The 24,650-nt window shown below is 38.2% G+C and overlaps 3 protein-coding genes, 1 long non-coding RNA gene and 1 pseudogene across 4 annotated transcripts; 3 read left to right on the top strand and 2 right to left on the bottom strand.

Annotated features, from left to right (window-relative positions):
* The first annotated feature begins 636 nt into the window (after positions 1–636).
* Positions 637–5,055, top strand: LOC125221637 (spliceosome-associated protein 130 A-like). Its single transcript, XM_048123816.2, has 3 exons — positions 637–3,765; positions 3,994–4,485; positions 4,734–5,055. Exons 1-3 carry the CDS (start codon positions 760–762, stop codon positions 4,869–4,871), a joined length of 3,636 nt encoding a protein of 1,211 aa, XP_047979773.1. The 5' UTR covers positions 637–759; the 3' UTR covers positions 4,872–5,055.
* A 6,233-nt stretch (positions 5,056–11,288) lies between these two features.
* On the top strand, positions 11,289–19,273 carry LOC148933685 (uncharacterized). The gene is made up of 2 exons (XR_016134570.1): positions 11,289–11,518; positions 18,912–19,273. It is a non-coding gene; the product is annotated as an uncharacterized LOC148933685 (long non-coding RNA).
* LOC125220805 (putative inactive disease susceptibility protein LOV1) lies at positions 11,958–15,378 on the bottom strand. Its single transcript, XM_048122938.2, has one exon. The coding sequence runs from the start codon at positions 15,280–15,282 to the stop codon at positions 12,160–12,162; it is 3,123 nt and encodes a 1,040-aa protein (XP_047978895.1). The 5' UTR covers positions 15,283–15,378; the 3' UTR covers positions 11,958–12,159.
* Positions 16,365–18,637, bottom strand: LOC125220804 (uncharacterized; annotated as a pseudogene).
* Positions 19,274–20,689: 1,416 nt separating the features above from the next.
* On the top strand, positions 20,690–24,623 carry LOC125223150 (dolichyl-diphosphooligosaccharide--protein glycosyltransferase subunit 1A-like). Its single transcript, XM_048126154.2, has 10 exons — positions 20,690–20,861; positions 21,347–21,391; positions 21,485–22,119; positions 22,234–22,381; positions 22,453–22,629; positions 22,843–22,911; positions 22,999–23,088; positions 23,588–23,746; positions 23,841–24,065; positions 24,232–24,623. The coding sequence occupies exons 1-10, from the start codon at positions 20,766–20,768 to the stop codon at positions 24,421–24,423; spliced, it is 1,836 nt and encodes a 611-aa protein (XP_047982111.1). The 5' UTR covers positions 20,690–20,765; the 3' UTR covers positions 24,424–24,623.
* Positions 24,624–24,650: the final 27 nt, after the last annotated feature.

Consider the following 24,650-nt stretch of genomic DNA (forward strand, 5'->3'; position numbering starts at 1 on the left):
CACCACTACCAAACATGACATAAAAGTGGTAACCAAAAACATAATTAAAATATTAAATTAAAAGTAAATAAATATGAGAGGTCTAGTTACATAATTAACTTTCTATCCAAAAGTTGAAAAAGAGAGAAAATGAGCTTTATTCATATTCTCTCCATCTATTAAAAATAATCTTGGATATTGTGGCACTGTTTTATGGATCTGTGCTATTATTCTGCATTTTCTTGATTCAAGGTTTATTTTTTTTTCTTTATTTACTGTATTAGCTATTTTCTTGATCATGATGTTGAGATTCAATAGCTTTAGCTGTTGTGTGGAGTAACAGAAATGATTTGTTTATTTAGAACAATCAATCTGCATTGCTAATAATGTGAAAAATGTGGCATAGAATGTGACAGAATGAAAAAAAAAAGGAATTGAATTAAAAACTATCGACATACTAAATAATATAAAAATGACATCAAATATTTAATAGGAGACAATGAAAAATCCTAGTACTAACAAATCGAGATCAACATAGATAAATTAGCATTATTTATTTTGGAGTATTTGATAAATTAGAATTATCTTCCCTTATAAATAATGTTGAAGATCTCAAATTTTGGTGCATTAAATTCATTAGCCAAACGCGGTCTTAAATCAACAAAACAAGGAGCCAAATCATCCCTCCTATTTTACTTCCCCAAATTCTAGGGTTTCTCTAAACCCTCACTCTCTCTCTCTCTCTACCCTCAAATCTGACCTCCTTCTCCGCCAATCACCATGTACCTCTACAGTCTAACCCTTCAACAATCCACCGGAATCCTTTGCGCCATAAATGGCAGCTTCTCCGGCGGCAAATCACAGGAGATCGCGGTCGCGCGCGGCAAGGTCCTGGAACTTCTGCGCCCCGACGACAACGGTAAGCTCCAGTCTCTCCTCTCTGTTGAAATCTTCGGCGCTATTCGCTCGTTAGCTCAATTTCGCCTCACTGGTGCGCAAAAGGATTACATAGTGGTCGGATCGGATTCGGGCCGCATTGTAATCCTCGAGTACAATAAAGAGAAGAATACGCTCGAAAAAGTTCATCAGGAGACGTTTGGGAAGTCGGGATGCCGTAGGATAGTACCCGGCCAGTACTTGGCAATTGACCCTAAGGGTAGAGCTGTAATGATTGGTGCCTGCGAGAAGCAGAAGCTTGTTTATGTTTTGAATAGGGATAGTGTAGCTAGGTTAACTATTTCGTCTCCGTTGGAGGCGCACAAGAGCCACACTATAGTTTACTCGATTTGTGGGGTGGATTGTGGGTTCGACAATCCTATTTTTGCGGCTATAGAGCTGGATTACTCGGAGGCGGACCAGGACCCCACCGGGCAAGCTGCTAATGAGGCGCAGAAGCATTTGACCTTTTATGAATTGGATTTGGGGCTTAACCATGTGTCTAGGAAATGGTCTGAGCAGGTTGACAATGGTGCTAATATGCTTGTGACCGTTCCCGGTGGCGGGGATGGGCCGAGTGGTGTGCTTGTTTGTGCGGAGAATTTCGTAATATACAAGAATCAGGGGCATCCTGATGTAAGGGCAGTCATACCAAGGCGTGAGGACTTGCCTGCAGAGCGTGGTGTTCTGATTGTCTCGGCTGCTATGCATAAGCAGAAATCCATGTTTTTCTTCTTGTTGCAAACTGAATATGGTGATGTATTCAAAGTGACACTGGACCATGACAATGATAGAGTTAAAGAGTTGAAGATCAAGTATTTTGATACTATTCCAGTCACATCTTCCTTGTGTGTCTTGAAATCTGGGTTTCTGTTTGCTGCATCAGAGTTTGGAAACCATGCCTTGTATCAGTTTCAGGCGATTGGTGATGATCCTGACGTGGAGGCTTCTTCTGCTACACTGATGGAAACTGAGGAAGGTTTCCAGCCAGTGTTCTTCCAGCCTAGAAAGCTGAAGAATCTTGTTCGGATCGATCAAATTGAGAGCTTAATGCCTATTATGGATATGAAAGTGTCCAATCTATTTGAGGAAGAAACCCCTCAAATCTTTTCACTTTGTGGGCGGGGACCTCGTTCTTCTCTGCGGATACTGAGACCAGGTTTGGCTATTAGTGAAATGGCAGTTTCACAATTACCTGGTGTTCCAAGTGCTGTATGGACCGTCAAAAAGAATGTGAATGATGAATTTGATGCCTATATTGTTGTCTCTTTTGCAAATGCCACTCTTGTACTTTCCATTGGTGAAACTGTTGAAGAAGTTAGTGATAGTGGATTTCTTGACACTACGCCATCTCTTGCTGTTTCTCTGATTGGTGATGACTCCTTGATGCAAGTCCACCCGGGTGGTATCAGGCATATCAGAGAAGATGGGCGTATCAATGAATGGAGGACTCCAGGAAAGAGAACAATTGTTAAGGTTGGGTCTAACAGAAATCAGGTTGTCATTGCTCTGAGTGGAGGGGAGCTAATATATTTTGAAGTTGATATGACAGGGCAGCTGATGGAGCTTGCAAAACATGAAATGTCCGGAGACATTGCCTGTTTAGATATTGCTCCTGTCCCAGAAGGACGACAGAGATCTCGCTTTCTGGCTGTTGGATCTTATGACAACACGATCCGCATCTTGTCTTTGGACCCCGATGACACGATGGACATTTTGAGTCTCCAAAGTGTTTCATCTCCTCCGGAGTCCCTACTCTTTCTTGAAGTTCAGGCTTCATTAGGAGGTGAGGATGGAGCAGACCACCCCGCTAACCTCTTTCTAAATGCTGGTTTGCAAAATGGAGTTCTATACAGGACGGTTGTGGATATGGTGACTGGCACACTCTCAGATGCTCGTTCTCGATTCTTAGGTCTCAGAGCACCTAAGCTGTTTTCTATTTTTGTGAGAGGGAGACAAGCTATGCTTTGCTTGTCAAGTAGACCCTGGCTTGGATATATACACCAAGGTCACTTCCTTCTTACCCCTCTGTCATATGAGACACTTGAATATGCTGCCTCCTTTTCGTCGGACCAGTGTGCAGAAGGTGTTGTAGCTGTGGCTGGGGATGCTTTGAGGGTTTTCACCATCGAGAGACTGGGAGAATCATTTAATGAAACTGCTATACCTTTGAGGTATACACCAAGGAAGTTTGTTGTTCATCCCAAGCGAAAGCTTTTGCTTATAATCGAGAGCGATCAGGGAGCATTCACTGCTGAAGAACGTGAAGCTGCAAAAAAGGAATCATTTGAGGCTGCTGGGATGGGTGAGAACGGAAACGCAGAGCAGATGGAGAACGGTGACGATGAGGAGAACAATAATCCTCTTACAGACGAACAATATGGTTATCCCAAGGCAGAGTCTGGAAGGTGGGTTTCTTGTATCAGAGTTTTAGACCCGAAGACAACACAGACGACCTGTTTACTTGAGCTTCAGGATGGTGAAGCAGCATTTAGCATGTGCACTGTCAATTTTCATGACAAAGAGTACGGAACTCTTTTGGCTGTAGGAACAGCAAAGGGCCTACAGTTTTGGCCCAAAAGATCCTTCGAGGCTGGATATATCCACATATATAGGTTCAAGGAAGATGGGAAGGTTCTTGAACTTCTGCATAAAACACAAGTGGAAGGTGTCCCTCTTGCTTTGGCCCAATTTCAGGGAAGACTGCTGGCTGGAATAGGACCTGTGCTTAGATTGTATGATTTGGGGAAAAGAAGATTGCTTAGGAAGTGTGAGAATAAGTTGTTCCCTAATTCAATTACATCTATCCAGACATACCGGGATCGGATTTATGTTGGTGATATGCAAGAGGTATGTCATCTGAACATCTTTATATATTAATTGGCATGTTTGACAAAATTATAAAGTTTTATCCTTCAGTATGGAGGTTGCAAGTTATGTTCCTTATTTTACATATCGATACAGAGGGTGCAGATTTACCATATCCCTAGATGTATAATATTAGAATGTTAGTACTATATAGATCTAGGTGCAGTTTCTTCCAACTTTTTCTCAATACTGTAATTGTTTGTTTTGCAGTCATTCCACTACTGCAAGTATAGACGTGATGAAAACCAGCTGTACATATTCGCTGATGACACAGTCCCCAGATGGCTTACTGCCGCACAGCATGTAGATTTCGACACCATGGCAGGGGCAGACAAATTTGGAAACGTTTACTTTGTGCGGTTGCCACAAGATGTCTCTGATGAGATCGAAGAAGATCCAACTGGTGGTAAGATAAAATGGGAGCAGGGGAAGCTGAATGGGGCACCAAACAAAGTGGAGGAAATAGTTCAATTCCACGTTGGTGATGTGGTCACTTGCTTGCAGAAGGCATCTTTGATTCCAGGAGGTGGGGAGTGCCTCATTTATGGGACTGTAATGGGGAGTTTGGGGGCGTTCCTCCCATTCACATCCCGCGATGATGTTGATTTCTTCTCTCATTTGGAGATGCACCTTCGACAGGAGTACCCACCTTTGTGTGGCAGAGACCACATGGCCTATAGATCTTCCTACTTCCCGGTGAAGGTGAGTTGCATGATTCTTCCATCTCCGTGTGTCATAATTGCATGCGATTTGTTTTGTGCACGGTATATTGCTTACTGAATAGGGAGGGAACTAGACAGGGATTCTGCCTAGCTTATGTTACATTGATCAGTTTTCCTTGATGAACTCACAATGTTTCGGTTTCACTCCACGTGGCTCGATGCATTGGCACCCCACTTCCTTTGTATTAGTCTATCTTGCTTGTTAACTCAACTCCTGTGTGACTGCAGGATGTGATTGATGGAGATTTGTGCGAACAGTTCCCAACTCTGCCTATGGATATGCAACGCAAAATTGCGGACGAGCTCGACAGAACTCCAGGGGAGATTATGAAGAAACTGGAAGAGATAAGAAACAAAATCATCTGAGATTGATCTTCACTTTGATGACTCCTTATCTTTTACATTATTTGTATTTGCAGGCCTGTTGTTTTCCTTGTTACTAAGTATTTAGATTTTAAGGCATCATCTTGTTCATATAGTTGAGTTTTTTGCAGTTTCTATATCTTGTTTGTGTGACATTTGCCGTAATATTAACTTTTTTTTATATACATATTCTTTTTCAAAATAAACATCTCATATCTAAAAAAAATAATCTCAGACGATGTAAGTTTTAATGCGAAGTAAGTTAAGTAGGAGAGATGAAGTGGTTAAAGGAGTGAGAAATCGAAAAAGAAAATGTAGTAAAATAATAGAAATTATATTTATTTATAAAAAAATAATGTAGATCTTTTATTCATTAGAATAATAATTTCATTCAATAACACTTTTTCAAAACATAATATTAACTTTTACTCAAAAAAATAATAGTATTATATTTCACAAAAATAATAATTTTAATTTGAAATAATTTAGTTTAGTAAAAAAGTTTTAGCAATAATGAAATATAATGTGTCTTATTACCCATAGATAGTATTATTAAATGCAAGGACAACATAATCCATTATGTCGAATTGAATGGAATTAAAACCATTAAAATAATATAATAATCAACCGGGATTGAGGCCATGCTCCTGCTCTAGCAGATTGTCAATTAATTTATCCTTTTCATAGGAAAGATCTTTATAATTATGTTCTATTATGAATTAAATGTTTATCAACAATATAATAGGGTAATACATTTGTTTAGGGAAATTTAATTTATGGCATTGTCATTAAGTGATAATAATAATAGGTTATCATTGACCAACAAATTTATTCGACGAATACAACAAACTAATTATTAGCATTATATGTTTTTTTCTAAATCAGTCAAGATTCTATTACTAAGAGCATCTCCAAGGGGAGAGGTAAATGAAGGGGTATAGTCATATAACTACCATATTTACCTTTTATTCATGAAAAATCATTCTCCAAGAGGAGAGATATTTGAGAAGGTATTATACCTTTTCCCATTTTGAAGAGGTATCTTTACCTCTCCATCAATGGAGAGGTAAAATCATATAACCACCATATTTACCTTCTTTTCATAAAAAATCATTCTCCAAGGGGGTAGGTATTTGAGAAGGTATTACACTTTATGTTTTTTAATGCATCTTGTACTATTATTTTTTTTAAATGATATATCTTTCTATATACCTTTTATCCTTGGAGTTGATTGCTTTTTAGAAAGGCATATTGCACTTTTTGAGAAGGTATAAGCATGATATACCCTTTTCATTTACCTTCTTCCCTTGGAGTTGCTCTAAGCAATCCAAATGTGTTAATCTCATTTTAAAAATATTATTCTATGATTCAATTTTCCAAACAAGGAAACAAAAAATTAAAATTAAGGGGCAACAATAATGAAGAAGTAGGACATTTAGCTCCTATATAAAGTAGTGCATGCATTACTAATTTCTCAAGTTGCAAATTGACAAACAAAAATGTCAAATGTCTACGTTCTCTTGCTCTTTGGAGTCTTGGCTATTACCAATACTCTTTCTCTCGCTCATGAACTAGAAGATGATGTGACGTGGAATATCATTGGTTCACAAATCAAGCGCCACCACCACCACCACGAACACGAACATGCTTTCCCTCCTTCCCACCACGGCTACCACCATCACCACGCTCATCCTCCTCATAACCATGCTCTGTCAAGCCCACCGTGCTCATCCTCCTCACCACCACGACCAAGGTCAACATGCTCATCCTCCCAGACACCATGGTCATGCTCCTACTCATCCTCCTCATTACTATCCTCCATCTCCTCAAGCCCACCAAGCCCATCCTCCTCATCAACATGCTCTGTCTCCACATGCTCACCACATGCATCCTCCTCACCACCACAACCACGATCAACATGCTCATCCTCCAAGGCACCATACTCCATCTCCACATGCCCACTACGCTCATCCTCCAAAAGTTCATGGTTATGGTCATGGTCATGCTCCTGCCTCTACTCTCCAACATGCTCATTCTCCAAAACACCATAGTCATGCTCATTCTCCAAAACACCATGGCCAAGCTTACTCTCCAAAACATCATGATCATTCTCCAAAACATCATGACCATGCTCCTACTCCTGCTCCTCAACATGCTCATTCTCAAAGAGACCATGGTTATTCTCCAAAGCACCATGGTCATGCCCACTCTCCGAAACATCATGGACATGCTCATTCTCCAAAACACCATGGTCGTCATCCTGCCCCTTCTCCTCGACTCTATTAATGAAAATTCAATAGCATAGTATCGTTGAACAAAAATTTAGTTGCTTTTCATTGTAATAGCATCAAATTAAATGCTTTTATTACTTTTTTATATGGCGCGGTATTCTTCGACCTAGTGTTTGATGTTAGTTTGTGTTCAACAATTTTTATGAAATCAATTTGAATATTTTGGCAATTAGTCCGTAGGCTAGCTAATCAATGAAATTATATGTCACATTTGATTACTCTGGCATCACATTTGATTAAAAATTTAAACTTAGATATTCGCATTTTTTTTACTCCACTGGCCTTCCTTACACGTTACAAGCATATTTATTTTATAATGTACTGAGTATTTTCAAAGGATAAATGTCATTTTAATTTATAAAAGTAACAATTTTGTTCATATAAATAATACTACCTCTCTCCCCAAAAATATTTTAGACCAAGTCTAAATATGAAAAGTTGTCAAGGAATAATAATCCTACACATCATTTAAAACGTGGATCCTACGATCCACTAACATTTTTCTACTACATTTTCTCTCACTTTCTCTTTCTCTCTTACTTTTTTCAATCTCTTCTTACTTTACCCATTGTACATTAAAATTTATAGGTTTGTCTAATTTTTTTTAGGACAAATAGGGTATTAAAGATATTTGTGAAATCAATTTGAATATCATGGTAATTTATTTAGTTTGTGTTGATTTTTATTAAATCAATCTGAATGTTTTGGCAATTATATTGCAGGCTAGCTAATCAGTGAAATTACCCGAAACTCAATATTATATGTACATTAATAAAACGAAAAGCATAAACTGCCGAACCCTAATTATATATTTTTTGCGCTGTTTTTAATGAATTATATCAGTGAAATATTCATTATGAATATGTGTTAATAAACTAACCAAATTAATTCAGGTAGATTCTTGTGAGTGCTATCATTTTTAAATAAGACAATCAATTAACATAATGTAAGCGATTTATCATTTGTTCGTGTTGGATCAAATACCACTCTTTGTCTTTGGGCCCTAAATAACTACTGACCAAATCCACTTTTATGAACTTTCTTGTTATTTTGTTTATTTTTCTTGCTTATTTTCCACCAATTAACTTAGATATATAGTACAAGCGTATATATTTATAATATATATACTGAGTATTTTTAAAAGATAAATGTCACTTTTATATATAAAAATTATAAATTTTATTCACATAAGTAATAACTTCTACTTATATGAACAATAATTTTTATATCTAATAACCATAAATTTTGTTTATAAGAATAATAACTTTTTTTCATTAGGACAATAACATTTACTACAATAATAGTAACTATATTCATTAGAACAATAATTGTTATACATAAAACAAGTAGTAACATTTATTTATTAAAATAATAACTTATTCATTTGAATAATGAGTAATGACTTCCATTCATTAAAATAATACTAATATTTATACACAATGATAATAAGTTTTATTCAAAAATAGTAAATTTTATTTATGAGAACAATAACTTTAGTTAACTTTTATTTACAAGAACAGTAATTTAAATTATTAGACCAATAATTTTTGTACACTAAAACAATAACTTCTTTTTATTAAAATAATACAACATTTTTCATTAGAACAATAAGTTTTATTCGAATAATAACTTTTAATCATTAGTTTGATCCGGAAAAAAACAGTAACTTTTTCCTACAAAAATAGTAACATTAATCATTAGAACAAAAACTTTTGTACATTAAAACAATAACCTTTATTTATTAAAATAATAACTTTTCCTCATTAGAACAATAATATTTTTTTTTTATAAAAATAATATACCTTTTTGTTATTTAAAATAATACTAACATTTTTATCAATTAATTTTATCATGTTTATAGGAAAGATCTAAATAATAATGTTCAATCATGGATTTAATGTTTTTCTATATTATAATAGGGAAATAAATTTGTTTAGGAAAATTAAATTTATGTCATTGCCATTAAGTAATAATACAAAATCATTGACCAACAAACTAATTAATAGACATTATGTATCCTTTTCTATATAATTTAAAACCCTATTACTAGCAATCCAAATGCATTGATCTCATTTTATCGATTTAGAAATTTAAATTATGAAAAAATAAATGTTATTATATGATTCAATCTTCCAAACACGGAAAGAGATTAAAAGAAATGGGAGATAATAGTCGAAAAATTGGAATTTAACTCCTATATAAAGCAACGAAGGTATTACTAATTTCTCAAGCAACAGTGCAAAATAACAATAAAAATGTCAAATGTTTATGTTCTCATATTGCTTCTTGGGCTCTTGGCTATTACCAATACCCCTTCTCTTGGTCATGAACTAGAAGATGATGTGATGTGGAATATCGGTTCACAAATCAAGCATCACCACCACCATCACCATGAACATAAGCATGATTGCCCTCCTTCCCACCACCATCACCACGCTCCATCTCCTCATGCTCATCCTCCAAGACACCATGGCCATGCTCCTGCTCCTACTCCTCAATATGCTCGTTCTCCAAGTCACCACGATTATGCTCCTGTTCCTACTCCTCAATATGCTCATTCCCCAAGACACGATGGTCATGCTCCTGTTCCTACTCCCCAACATGCTCATTCTCTAAAACACCATGGTCATGCTCATTTGCCAAAACATCATGGTCATGCTCATTCTCCAAAACACTATGGTCACGCTCCTGCACCCACTCCCCAACATGCTCATTCTCCAAGTCATCATGGTCATGCTCCTGCCCCTACTCCTCAACATACTCATTCTCCAAGACAACATGGTCATGCTCCTGCTCCTACTCCTCAACATGCTCATTCTCCAGAACACTATGGTCATGCTCATTCGCCAAAACATCATGGTCGTGCTCATTCTCCAAAATACTATGGTCATGCTTCTGCACCCACTCCTCAACATGCTCATTCTCCAAGACAACATGGTCATGCTCCTGCCCCTACTCCTCAATATGCTCATTCTCCAAGTCACCACAATCATGCTCCTGTCCCTACTCCTCAAAATGATCATTCTCCAAAACAACATGGTCATGCTCATTCGCCAAAACATCATGGTCATGCTCATTCTCCAAAACACTATGGTCACGCTCCTGTACCTACTCCCCAACATGCTCATTCTCCGAGTCATCGTGGTCATGCTCCTGCCCCTACTCCTCAACATGCTCATTCTCCGAGACACCATGGTCATGCTCCTGCACCTACTCCTCAACATGCTCATTCTCCTACACACCATGGTCATGCTCCTGCACCTACTCCTCAACATGCTCATCCTCCAAGACACTATGGCCATGCTCATTCTCCGAAATACCATGGTCATGCACATTCTCCAAAACATCATGGTCATGCTCATTCTCCGAAACATCATGGTCATGGTCATGCTCCAATACCTGCTCCTTAGCATGCTCATTCTCCAGAACACTATGTTCATAATCCTACTTTTCTTCTCAACTAACTTCAAAAGAATTGTATCATTGAATAAAAATTTAGGTACTAGTAGTTGTAATAGATTCAAACAAATAAACTCTATTAAGTTCTTAAATGGGTTAACATGTTTTTGACTAAGTCAGTTTATGTTAAAGATTTTTGTGCAATCAATTTGAATATTGTGGCAATCGAATTAGTTTGTATTGATCATTTTTATGAAATTAATTTGTATATTTTGGCAATTAAGTTGCAGGCTAGCAGCTACCTATTCAACGAAATCATACGAAATTCTGCAGAACCTTAATTATATCATCTAAAGTCTAAACTAATACGATATGTAAAAATGAGTTTGCTAAAACTATAATACTTAAATTTCAAGTTAAAACTCAAATATAAGTACTATTTCGTGATTTTATGATAAGTCGCCTTTTTGTTGAAGATCAAGTAGCTACGTTGGCCTAATATCACGCAGAATCTAATTTAAAATAAAAGGTTTCAAACTAAACAGATATAAAATAAAATATATAACTAACTTCCATAAAATGGTGACCCATTAACACAAACTATAACATTTCTCCTTTTTAATAATTTCATATCAAAAGATATAAATTGAATCCAGATATTAGTAGTACTACTACATAATTTAAATTCAATTACAAAATAATTACAAAAGGGAAAACGTTTTGCGAGATCAGCCGATGTAACGTTGAAAGCGTTATTCCAAAAACGCGACAAGAGTCTGTTATCAGTTTCCAGTTTCCACCTTCATTTTCCGGTTTACTTCCACTCCAATCGCAGTGCTAATTCCAGCGACGCTTTTTACAGAAATGAATCGCGATCTCTCTCTACTCTTCATTTTCGGATTTTTCACGCTTTTCTCCAATGTCTGCTCCGATCTCGTGATTTCCAAATTGGATCGCCAGGTATTAATCGTTGCTCTTCTTTTCAATTTAGGTGTTTTTTTGTGTTCGGAAATTGATTTTTCATATTTCCTATTTCTGAGGTGATTAATTTCGTATATTTGGTGTTGTTCTTCGTGATCTAAGATATACAGGTGAGGGGTGGGTAAATCGATTGCGTGTTTTTGTTGAGAATTTCTGTTTCTTATAAGCTGAAATCAACAGATGCATTTAATGTTCCTTGCTCATTTCCATTATATCTATTGTCGATTGCAGAAAATATGTTGAAAAATTAGTTTGTCTAAAGATATTGATACTCGAATTGGGATCATCTAAAATCTATTGATATAAAACTTGTACACACCAGCTGTTTGATACAATCTAATTATGGTGAATATCTAACCTTTAATCTTTAGACACACATATTCCTACCAGAAAAATGTGAATACAGGGGTTAAGAGAGTGACACTGAATTAGATGCGTGCATTTCAAATTAGATGCAAAGAGTTATTAATACAAAAGATGCAGAAATGTGTTTCTGAGTTCAGTTTAAACAAGCTGTAGAATCCATTTAATTCTTTTTGGAGAAAAATATACATTCAGCTGAACATGATATTAATAATAATAATAGTACTAATATTTAAGACATTCTTCAAAGAGCCTCCCTAAACTTGAGCAATAAGGTGTTCTTCGAAATCTTTGATGTAGACCTTGCAGTGATACTTTTCTTCAATATTATTCTTGAATCCAGGGGGCATGTTGTTCAAGGTCAAATCTTTGAAAGTTTCCTGCTCCAACAAGCTGGTTGGGAAGTTGTCGAGCTTGGAACACCTTCTAATGTTGACCTCTTTGAGTTTCTTCATTGCACCGTCTTCGACTTTCCATTCCTTGAGATCTTGGAGCACCCAGAGTTTTAGAACCTCAAGTTTCTTAAAGCTTTCACTGTGGCAGACCATTTTCTCCCCGAGGAATGAGTTACCGAGCAGCCTCAAAACTGTTAAATCCGGGAGCCGTCCAAGAATTGGCATGGGATCTTTGGATAGAAACGACAATGATAATGTGAGAACCTTAATATGAGGTGGAAACTGATCCGAGGGAGGAAGTTGTTGCAACTTCCCAAGTAACTTCATGTGGGAAAGTTTTGTCAAGCCTGAAAACGGCCTTAAACTAAGATCTGAAGGTTTCCCACAATCATCTTTAGATCGCAACCTCAATGACTGAAGATCCTTTAGCTCAGAAATCCACTTCACCAAAGCTTCTGTAGATTGGCCTTTACCTCTGTCTTGGAAAGGATCACGATCATCACTGTGGTTGATGAAACAGAAAGAAATTCCTAATTCTCTTAGGTGTTTCATCTTGCTCAAACCATTTTTGATCGGGCTCTCGTGGCTGACTGATAATCCCCAGAGTGTCTGGAGATCGGGCAAGGACTCGCGGCAATGCAGAGGCGCATCCTTGTCTAGATGAACTTCATCGAGATTGAGGTGCTGGAGATTCTTCAATTTCCAAATGGTGGTCGGGATCTTGTCTATGCGTGTATGCTTCAAGTCTAACGTTTGGAGATAAGGGAGTTCACCAACTGATTTAGGAAGCTTATCCAAGAAAGTCCATCTCAATCCCAAATACCTCAAATTGAACAAGTCACCTAGGTTGTCGGGCAAATTAGGATTGTAGACTCCCTCCAGATCAAGTACCCTCAGCAAGCCAAGCCCTTTGCCCATGTTACTAACAAGAGAATTTACATGCTTTGCTGGAGTATCCTTTTTCTGCGGGTTGAAAGATATGTAAGACCTGACATGTCTAGTGTGACAAGGGTCAAGTGGATCATTCCTGGCATCAGCATATTCAACAAGTCTCCTCATTTCGAAAGAACCATCTGATCCAGGATGAACATGAAAAAGGCGGATATCCCGTCCCTGTTCCAACAAGAGGTCGTGGAGGGCTCCTTGCAACCGGCACCTTCTAGCACTTCCATCTGACCTTTGTTTCGACACCATTATCAAGCTTCGTTTCACCAGATTTTTGAAATACTCTTGCGCCCCATCTTCTTGGAACTCTCCATTCTGTCGTTGTTCTATGAATCCCTCAGCAAGCCACAACCGTTTCAGCCTCCTCACTGGAATGTCGAGTTCTTTGGGAAACAGTGTCATATAGATGAGACACAGTTTCAAATGGTGATCCAGATCATTGTAGCTCAAGTTCATAATGTCTGAGGCTTGCCAATTTCTGGCGATCTTCTCGACTATTTCCGACCACTGCCCTCTCTGCTTCATTGACAACAGACTCCCGAGCAGAACAATGTTCAAAGGCAGCCCCCTGCATACTTTATTAATTTCCTCTTTCAGAGAATTTTCTGGATCTGTTGGTGAGCCCACCTTTTTCATGAACAAAGTCCAGCTCTCTTCAGGGCTGAGTTTCTCCAAATTATATATCCGCCTCCCCATTGGATCAGCATCCATCACTACTTGCTCATCGCGGGTGGTAATGATGATCTTGCTCCCATTTTGTCGATCTGGGAAGGCATCTTTAAGTCTTTTCCATTGATTCAATGACTGAACTCCATCCAGCATGACCAAGTATGTCCGATCATTGAGTTCCTCCTTGAGACTGTCTTTGAGGAACTTCTCATCGCTCCCATCTTGCACTTCCGATTTCTTCTTCGCCTGGTTCAGCAAGGCGAGCAGGATGTCCTTTATCGTAGATTCCTTGAAAATGTTCACCAAAGCAGCACGCTTGAACTTGTTCTTCATGCTTCTGTTTCCATAGACGGTATGAGCCAGCATCGTCTTGCCTGAGCCTAGTTCCCCTAAGATTGGGATTATCCAGTCATCCGAATTCTCCAGCCTATGCAGGAGATCTTCTACCTTGCCTTGGTTTCCGACCATGGATGGTCCTCCCCTGTCATAGGAGTGACTACACATGAGCTTTGAATGCTCACACCTTTCTCGAATAATTGAGGCATCACTGCGTGAGAGCACTTTGAAGGAGTGGTTGCTGCATAGATTTGGTGGCCTTTCTTGTATGTTTCCTAAAGCGGGACTTCTCTTGATGCGCTTCATGCTTGGGCTCAGGCCTTGAGTTTCTTCACAAATGGAAGAAAGTGTAGGAGCCTGTTTGATCTCCAGTCTTCCATCTATGTCACTGCTTTCAAGGCTGTTTGTTATGCTCTCCACGCTATTCATGCTTGAGCTCTGACCTTGAGTTTCTTCATGAATCTGTTTGATCTCGAGTCTTCCCTCTATGTTGCTGCTTTCAAGGCTGTTTGTTCTGCTCTCCACGCTATTCATGCTTGAGCTCTGACCTTGACTTTCTTCATGAATGAAAGAAAGTGGAGGAGTCTGTCTGATTTCCTGTCTTTCCACTGTGCTGTTTCCTTCAAGGCTGTTTGTTTGCTTGTTGAGCTTCTTAACTTTCGTCTTAATATTGCGGAGTTTGTAGTCGAGCATTGGGAGAGCTGGGAGTTTCTTGAGGAAGCGAGCATGATTCACGAGGAATCTGTGCTTCTTCCTCTGGCGGGTGAAGCGAAGAGCAAAGGACTCAATGATGTCCTCGATTGAGTAGATCTGGTCGAGGTACTCCTTCCTCAGGTTCTTGATTTCTTCAGCATTTGGTTCCTCATCTGCAGCACCAACCAAGGAGAGCCAGCTCGTATTCTTGAGGATCCGCTCCATCTCCCTGAGGTGATAGCCGATGATCTTGTTGCTCGCAAAGGACTTGTCCTTGATCAACTCCCTTAGCTTCTGGAGCACCACAGATGCAACTGCATCTACAGCCATGTTCTCACCCATTGATGATCACAATGTGTTTGAACAAAGTGAAGGTTAGTATTCCCAACCTATGCCTTCTTGCTTTTATGGATGCTGGTTTGGAATTGTTATTGCTTGATTTTTAGATGAATGCAGTAAATGTTGTGTGTATGAGAGAGAGTAGTTAAAAAGGTTAAAGAGGAGAGGAAGGTGGGGCATTCATTATTTCATGTACACAGTACAATAAATGGATTGAATTAACAAGGGAAATCCTTCCATCGACCAAGACTTTTCTGATTGGTCCCATTCATGAAAATAAAATTAAAATTAAAACTTGTATGATCTTGAGCAAGTTCAAGAAGCGAAAACACGTCCTCCCTCCATTCCATAATAATGGAAGCGTTTCTTTTCGGCACGCAATTCAAAAAAACTTTGTTAAGAGAGTTAAGTAAAGTAAGAAATGAAAAAGGTAAAGAAGGAATAAAGTAAGAAAGAATAAAAAAAAAATGTATTGACTTTAAGTAAATGATGACTTCACTATTATGAAAGCTACTAAAATGACAAAATGATTTCATTACTGCGGAACCAAGGGAGTACTTGATAAATGCTTTGTGATAAATGCTTTGTGTGTGAGAGAAGTGAAAAAAGTTAGTACTTAAAGATAAAAGGAGGGTAGGGCATTCATTATTCCATGTACAATTATGGCATGTTTGGTGGGGGTGATAACTCATCTAGGGATGTAATTTTATGATCTAGGGATGTAATTTTATGAATTCATAAAATTACATCCCTAGATGAGTTATCACCCCTACCAAACATTACCTATGGGATTGAATTAACGAGAGAGAGTCCTTTCATCTACCAAGACTTTTTTTATTTTGTCCCATTCAAGAAAATAAAATTAAAAATTAAGACTTCCTGATTTTTGTATTTGCCTATTGTTTGGTTAAAGAAAGCAAAAATTAATTAGGAGGCATCGTGTGAACAGAGTTACCGATGGACATTATTTAATAGTCAAATTCAAACTCATATCTTATGGAGTGTTAAAACATGCACAAATTCTAAGCAGGTAGTACAAGTTTTAGATGGAAAAAAATCAGCAAAATTACAACCACCCTAAACTCTTGAAAGTTAAATTACCATTACATTAAAACTACATCATATAAAAACCACTAGAATATTGATTGAGAAAAAAATGTATTTCTCAATAAGGTTGCTAGAATCTATATAGTAATACTCCCCCTACATCCGTCTCTCTTGACTTGGTACGTTTATTTTCGACATGGTTATTTAGAAATCAGTAGCCAATTTGAATGGGACTGAAGGAGTACGATTTTAGGTCTAACGTGCCCTCATTTTAGCTCTAGCATGACCTTGAGATATCTGGAACTGCTCAGTGATGCCTAAATGTGCCATGAGAAGCCATACATGGCTTAGCAGTTCTCCCCCCTTCCGCAGCTGGTGGGCGTGGTGGTTGGCGCTGCAATTTGTGGCGGCATGAGCCAGCATCTCCACCCACACTTTGCTTATAATCTCCCACCTCTGCGACTGTATCTTCACATCTAAGAGAGACTTAGCCAGTTCACAAGCATCGAACAGCACGGTTTTGCTCCGGTCGCCCTTCACTTTAGCCGGTGGCACTTGGGTGGTCACCTCCAGCAGCTTCTTGCACGCCTTGTCTTTCTTGGATATCATCGCGCCCCTCTCTCTAAAAAACACTCTTGCCTCAGCACACGTGTCCCGGAACCTTATCATCCCGATCCCCATTGGCAGCATGAAAGGGTAGACAATGAGGAGATACAGCATGTATTCAGATATGTGCTTGCTGTGGCCTGCAAGTTCAGCCTCCCTGCTTTCGTTGTCGGGTGGTTCCAGCGAATAGCAGAGGTCCGTAGCGATGTGCCAGAGGAGGATCCTCTGGTCAAATTCTATCTCTTTCATCTCACCAAGACGGAGGGAGGGATACTTTTTAAGAGTGAAACTTCCCCTTCTATTCCACATAGCAGCAGCAGAGCAATTTGTGTAGCTCTTCAACTCCTCGAATATTAGCTTTTTCAGATCTATGGAGACGTCGACAAACGACTTGTGCCACTGCTTTTCGAAGTAGTGATAGATTCTAGTAACCTTTCGGATACTTCTAGGCACACTGCAAATTTGTTTCCGACACAAAGATCAAGTAGATTGTGTTGAGCAGCTTTCTCCGACCATCTCTTCTTGACTGGCTTCTGAAACCATAGAATTGCGCGAGCAAAACTAGTTGTTCTGCGACTTCTGTCACTTACCCTGAGCCTACGCGTCCAATCTGAGTTCACGAGAGCACTAACAGCGTATATCTCTAAGAAGACAGCCACCCCAAGCAACAAGTGAGTGATCACCAAGTCCAACACCTTGTACTTGGCTTTATCGCACACGAAGATGAACACCATCCATGCAATGAGCATGAGCGAGAAAGTAATCATCTTAAGGAAACATCCCGTGAGATTGTAGACTGTGGATGCTTTCGTGTAGAGCTCATCAAACATGAATCCAAGCTCAATCTCAACAACCTCAAAAGCTTTCTCCCCCGACAGCGTCATGAAGTAGGATGTGCTTCTGTCACGATCTTGAAAGCTCAAGATTGTGTCAGCAAAGAGGCGCTTAAACGTCAAGAATAGGTCATAAGCTTCTCGTACACCTGGTTCATTGGGGAAATTGTGCTGAGCAGGAACATGTCTTTCTTCAACCTCATCCACACTAACACTGAACCCTTCAGCCTCCTTCAACGCGTATTCCCCCATGAATTTCGCGTAGTTGGGCCCCGGATCAGGCTCTGGGAGCATAGAGTCACGGAAATTCTCACTATTGGCTGCACAGAGCGTGGACAAACGCTCTCCGTACTTAATTCCACCCGCTATAAAGATGAGGGCACTCAAAGAGGGAAGCAAATCCGAGCCGGGGGAAGCAACAAGTAGTACATAGAAAGCAAGGCCAGTTTGAATCACCATCCCCACCAAATGTCTCAGCCACAGCTCATTGTCTTCAAGAGAGTACGCTGTGATGGTGTCGGGGCCGCCTAAATGCAGCAGAAAGAACTGAGCCCAGAACCACCTCAGTTCAATCCCGGGTTCATCATTAATCTTGTTGTGGCACTTATCAAGGGTGTTCTTCGAGATAATGCCAAGCGAGACGACAGCCACCCAATCTGCCAATAAGTAAGCAGACCAGAGAATGAATCGGATCCAAAGTCTGCATATATATTTCCTGCGACCACCCAGAGTGATCAGCAAAATCTGCAAGACGAGGCTGAGGATGATGGACACCCTGACTTCCCATTCGTCGAAGAATGTCATCAAACTTAGTGGAAGCACTTCCATAAAGCTTCTCATCTTCTCCATAAGAATCAAGCACCAAACACTAGTCGGTTTATCACAAAAACTACTACATAGACAGCATCAAGTTAGTTCATAGCTTCACAACACAAGCAAGTAAAATGAAAAAAATAGTACTACAACTCAAATCAAACAATGTTAACTCATGTATTTCATCAAAAGTAGCATTTTACTAGACAAGACCAAACATCTTACATTAGCCCTATTTAACCCCTTTTGGGGATTTGTCTCACATTCCTTTGTAATACCTACTCATCAACATTCTAATATTTCTCTTGTTTCTTGTCAATAACACACACACAGATGAAATCAAGCTCAACAAAGGAAGTAAAGAAGAAACAAGGGAGATGTACCTGATGAGAGCATAATCAAACTGTTTCGGCCAAAAAGCAACTTGGAATTTGCATCACCATTGATGATCTTTCTACAAAACTATACAGAAACTGCAAAAAATTTCTCTACTATTTTACCCATCTGCTAGAGTTGAGATAAAAACAGGATCTTTAAAAGCTGAAAATAGTCTCTTTTCCAATTCAAAATGAACAAAAAGCAGTCTTTTTTTGTTTTTTCGTACCTTCAAAATTATTGGACCCAAGAGTAGAACTAGTACTGCTATGTTTATCTTACTACAAGGACAGTTACATTAAATTCCATAGTTCAAATAACTACTCCCTCCGTCCCATTAAGATGATCCACTTTTCTTTTTAGTTTGTTCCAACTAAGATGACTCATTACTTAAAATGGAAACACATTTATCTCTACTTTATTTCCTCTCTCTTACTTTACTCTCTTCTCTCAACACACAAAATAAATTTGCATAAAATCCTGTGCCGCCCAAGAAAGGGGTCATCTTCCTTGGGACGGAGGGAGTACTATTTAATAATAAGCTGATAGGTAAAAAAGTGCTCCCTTCGTTTCACGTTAATCGAGTCATTTTTCTATTTCAGGAAGTTTAAAGTTAATTGATTATTTTTATTTTTAGCAAAAAGTAACCATCTATATAGAGTAAGAGAAAGAAAAAAAGTAGAGAGAATGAAATAGAAAAGAAAAAGTGAGTATTATCATATATGGAAATTACTCAACAATAAAAAAATTTCTTGATTTGTGGAAATTTGCAGCTGAAAGACTTCCCTTTTCGGCCAAGAAAGCAATTCAGTGGTTGATGACTTTTGTCGAATAGTTTGCCTGCACATTCTGTGTTGAAAATGGAGCAACAAATTGATGAAGAAACATTGGAGAAGATGAACTGAAAGAGAAAGCAGAAACTGACATTGATAGGTGAAAAAGGATCCTGCCCCATCTTCTCAACTCTATCAATGAAACTTCAAAAATTAAACTCTATAAAGTTCTTATATGGCGTATTATGTTTTTCACTAAGTTTGTATTGAATTGAGTTAGTTTGTATAATATTGATCACTTTTATGAAATCAATTTGTATATTTTGGCAATTAAGTTGCATGCTAGCAGCTAGCTATTAATACTACGTACTAGCTATACTAAATAATAGAGAACTATAATTTTAAATTTCAAGTTAAAACTTTGTAAAATTACCTAGAAAAAGGTACATTGGCCTAATATCAATTTGCATCTATGCAAAGTTCAATTTAAAATAAAAGGTTTCAAACGAAAAGGAATGATATGCTATATACCTTATGTGAACTTCTTATGTGAGCACCACTCTTGTTTGAAGCACGTTTAACATTGTTCGTTTCAATTTATATATTTAGTTTGATTCTAATACGTAAAAAAATGTTATTGAAATTTTCAATTTCACAAAATTCATAAAAAAATAAAGCATGATTTGTTACTTTATTAATTTATTTGAAATTATAGAGAAAACGAACAAATTCAGTTTTAAATTTTGTAAAATTAAAAATATCAAATAACATTTTTTTTATGTATTAGAAATCAACTAAATATATAAATAAAAACGAATCACGCCAAGCATACATCAAAATGTAAAATATTAGTACTACACGATTTAAATTCAGTTACAAAATAATTGCAAAAGGGAAAACGTTTGTGAAATCAGCCGATATATTGAAAGCGTGTACCGCAAAACGCGATTAAGAGTCTGTTATCAGTTTCCACTTTCATTTTCTTGTTCACACTTCAACTCCAACCGCAGTGCTAATTCCGGCGACGCTTTTTACAGAAATGAATCGCGATCTCTCTCTACTCTTCATTTTCGGATTTTTCTCGCTTTTCTCCAATGTCTGCTCCGATCTCGTGATTTCCAAATTGGATCGCCAGGTAATAACCGTTGCTCTTCTTTTCAGTTTGCAGATTAGCTGTGTTTTTTTTTTCATATTTCTGTTTTGGATTCTCATTTTGGAAATTCAGTGATTTTGATAGTTTTTTTGTGTGTGGGATGGTTAGGGTTTAAGAAGCTGGATGGAAAGATTTGTTATTGTGTAAATTAATGAGCTAGGATTAATAATGCTTTCGTGGCTAGGGTTTTAGCTATTGCTAGTTTTTCCCTCTTGAGATTGGCGTGATTAATGAGAATTGAAGGAGGATATAAAATGGAGAATGCAGTGTTGTTGCTAGGATATAAATATGAATTGATGACTTGCAATGTGAGCTGGATGTAGAAAGAATCATGTTGAATTTTGACTGTGAAATGAAGTTTAGGTATGCTTGCTTTATTTTTTGTGGAGCTCACTGTGATCTTTGTTAGCTTGAATATCTGAAACTTATTGATGTCGGCTTGCTAATTTTTGATGATTTTGGTGCAGATCGATTTATCATCACAGATAGTTCGATTCACTACATCGCTCAAGGTACTTTTTACGCTGGTGTTGCTTGTGGTTCTGTGTTAGAGTTGTTTGCTTTGCATTGTTGTGGTACTTACTATTGGTGTTATCCTGGTCCAGCTAGAAAATAATGGCGCCAAAGCAGTATCAAAGGTTTTGTTGCCCTACCCTGAAAATCAAGCAGAGAACTTGGCTTTCCTTTTGGTGACAATTACTGAAGGGAAAGGAAAAACAAAGACTTCTTCTGACAGGTTGCCTGTTGATGTTATACATCCTGAAGGAATGCCCCCATCATTGACTTGGTATGCTGTCTCTTTGCCTAAGGAACTGAGTAAAGGAGGAAGCTTGACTTTGGAGGTTAAAGCTGTATTCACTCATCTACTGACGCCGTTCCCTGAGAAGATAACTCAGGCTGATGCTCAGCTAGTTGCCTTCCAAGATAGTGCACATTATCTCTCTCCTTATGCAGTGAAGGTCCAGTCACTCACTGTAAAATTACCCGAGCCAAAAGTTGAGTCGTATACAAAATTGGAGAATACCAAGTTTTCTGGTTCAGAAATAAAATACGGTCCTTATGAGAATATCCCTCCTTTCTCACTTCCAACAATTATGGTGCACTTTGCAAACAATAAACCATTTTCGGTTGCTCAAGAGTTGGTGCGTGAGATAGAGGTTTCCCATTGGGGAAATGTGCAAGTCACAGAAAACTATAATCTCATTCATGCTGGTGCTGAGCTTAAGGGAGAGTTCTCAAGGTACAGTAATACCCTCTATCAGGAGAATCTCTTTTCATGATTGACCCAACATGTTTAAGATAGCCTTCATTTTGGGATATTAAGTGTATTTATCTTTCCTGTCGGTGATTTCAGACTGGACTATGAGGAACGACCCCATGTTAGAGGGGCATCAGCACTAAGAAGTCTTGTCGCTAGACTACCAGCAAGAGCCCATTCTATTTACTACAGGGATGAGATTGGGAACATTTCTACTTCCAATGTATATAGTGATTCAGTAAAGGTGGGTCTTGATCCCCTCTGAAATGCTCTGATTTGATTTCCTTGTTGTATAACCATTCTAGTGATGTGCAGACGCTTCTTGAAATTGAGCCGCGGTACCCAATGTTTGGTGGTTGGAGAACAACTTTCACAATTGGATATGGGTTGCCACTTCAAGATTTCTTGTTCAAGTCAGAGGGAAAACGTTTCCTAGATATCACGTTTGGTTGTCCAATGAATGATATGGTCATTGAAAATATCTACGTGAAGGTATTCTTTGATTCTTAGGATGCAACATAACTATTCTGGATCTTAATTGAACTAAGAAGTATGAATATGAAGTTAATGGTACGGTGCTGGCATAACTAGAGATTTGCTTGCTTCTATATTCCTGGTGTATTAACACCCATGTGCTTGATTTCTTTCTTTATTTCCTTCTTTTGGTTATGATTAGTTGTTGATATAGCTATTCTGCAATTTCAGGTCGTTTTGCCAGAGGGGTCAAAGGATATTTCTGTTGTGGCTCCATTTCCTAGCAAAGAGACTCGAGAGGTGCGACTAAATTGCATTTGAATCCATACTTCTTTCCAAGCAATTAACTGTACATCTGTTCTTTTACTGTTTCTTGATCTGATGCAGATAAAACTTTCACACCTCGACATTGCTGGAAGACCAGTCGTTGTATTGGAAAAAAAGAATGTTGTCCCGGAACATAATCAAAATTTCCAGGTAATTTGCTGAAATATTTTACCATATGAGAAAAATATACCAGTAATTGAGAAACTAAATTTCTCTTCAAATGGCATAAAAGACCAACTTCCATTGGAGAAGTCAGTAATGATCATCATAATCTACACATGTTCTTTTCCAGAAGCTTGGCATCGTTTGGGAAATTGAATTAAGGAAAAGGTGGTTGGCAATACATACATGTTATCTAAAGTTGTTAATACTTTTCCATGATTCTGAGAACACCTTAAACACTCTTTGGAGCAACTGTAGACGGCATAGGGGATATGTTCGAGTGTGTTTGTTAGATGTAATATTTCACATCTCATTAGACATATAGGAAAATACTTGTTTGTGGAGAATACTATCTCGATGTGGACAATAACTACCGTATCACACTTAGTTTGCTCTCTTTTGCTAATTCAGTGTCTACCAAATGAGAATAATTCTCTCCCTCAGTTTCTCATTATCTGGATCTTTTTTTTTTTTTTTGTGGGGAAAGGTTTACTACAGGTTCAGCAGTTTATCTCTCCTCCGAGAGCCATTGATGCTGGTTTTTGGATTTTTCCTCTTTTTTGTCGCATGCATAGCATATGTGCATGCAGACTTCACAATCTCCAAGTCTTCATCTTCTTATATAGCAAAACTTCAATGGGACGAGGTATGTTGATATTCTCCTCCTCTATCTTCGGTTGGTAAATAAATCGATATTGCCAATTCTCATACTCAGATTATTGATTGATTAAATTTTACAGGTCCAAACTGCAACCCAGCAGTTCCAGAACATCATGAGCTGTGTATTGGTCATTCACGACAAGCTAGATGCCTCTCTGCGTGACCTTTCAAGGACAGGCGACGTGCAGGCTTGCAAAGCAGCACGCAAAACTGCAGACTCTATTCTTAAGGAACTAACGAAGGAATTGAAACCTTTGTTGTCGTTCTTGCAATCTTCTCCGCAGGCGCTTCATATAGTGCCCAAGGTAACATTCTGCCATTCTGTTATTTTATATTTTAGAGCTTATATATATTATATACCTGCTCATTGCGTATTCATGTGGTCCATCTCTTAACTTTCCGGAATTATAAGCAAATGAACGTGCAACAGATCCCGATGGGCTTGACTTTCTCTGATATGTACATACACAGGTGGACGAATTGGTGGTGAAGGAGAAGGAACTGCAAGAGAAGGTGATGCTGAAACACTCCACGGTCGTGGATTCTTACGAGAAGAAGTCCGGTGGTCGGGACATCGACAAGCGCGTCGCAGCGGTTCAGCAGAAAATCACACTCTTGAGACAGGAAGTTGATGATCTTCTTGAAGTAATCGACGAGATATAATGTAGGTTGGAAATGAGATGAGATTTTAACAAAATAGGTGGTAGACATTTCATTCTCAATTTCTGCTCCAATTTTGTTGCGACTTAGAAACTATCTGCATTTATTTGAAGTTAAACTTATATAGGACTAGGGTCTAGGAGTATAACACAGGAATTTGTGCGGCATTGCAAATTTTATAGAATGTTGCACTATTTAGATTATTCCTATCATTCTCAATTTCAATAAAA

This window comes from Salvia hispanica, chromosome 1 (assembly GCF_029641045.1).
Source record: "Salvia hispanica isolate PSC_SH4W2 chromosome 1, Shi_PSC_v1, whole genome shotgun sequence".
Lineage (NCBI taxonomy): Eukaryota > Viridiplantae > Streptophyta > Magnoliopsida > Lamiales > Lamiaceae > Salvia > Salvia hispanica.

Excerpts from the sequence above, each read along its gene's own strand:
- LOC125223150 (XM_048126154.2), top strand. The coding sequence starts at position 20,766 with ATGAATCGCGATCTCTCTCTACTCTTCATTTTCGGATTTTTCTCGCTT. Across the intron at positions 21,392-21,484 it reads GATTCACTACATCGCTCAAG|CTAGAAAATAATGGCGCCAA; the intron begins GTACTTTTTACG and ends ATCCTGGTCCAG. Across the intron at positions 22,912-22,998 it reads CTAGCAAAGAGACTCGAGAG|ATAAAACTTTCACACCTCGA; the intron begins GTGCGACTAAAT and ends GATCTGATGCAG.
- LOC125220805 (XM_048122938.2), bottom strand. The coding sequence starts at position 15,282 with ATGGGTGAGAACATGGCTGTAGATGCAGTTGCATCTGTGGTGCTCCAG.
- LOC125221637 (XM_048123816.2), top strand. The coding sequence starts at position 760 with ATGTACCTCTACAGTCTAACCCTTCAACAATCCACCGGAATCCTTTGC. Across the intron at positions 3,766-3,993 it reads ATGTTGGTGATATGCAAGAG|TCATTCCACTACTGCAAGTA; the intron begins GTATGTCATCTG and ends TTTGTTTTGCAG. Across the intron at positions 4,486-4,733 it reads CTTCCTACTTCCCGGTGAAG|GATGTGATTGATGGAGATTT; the intron begins GTGAGTTGCATG and ends GTGTGACTGCAG.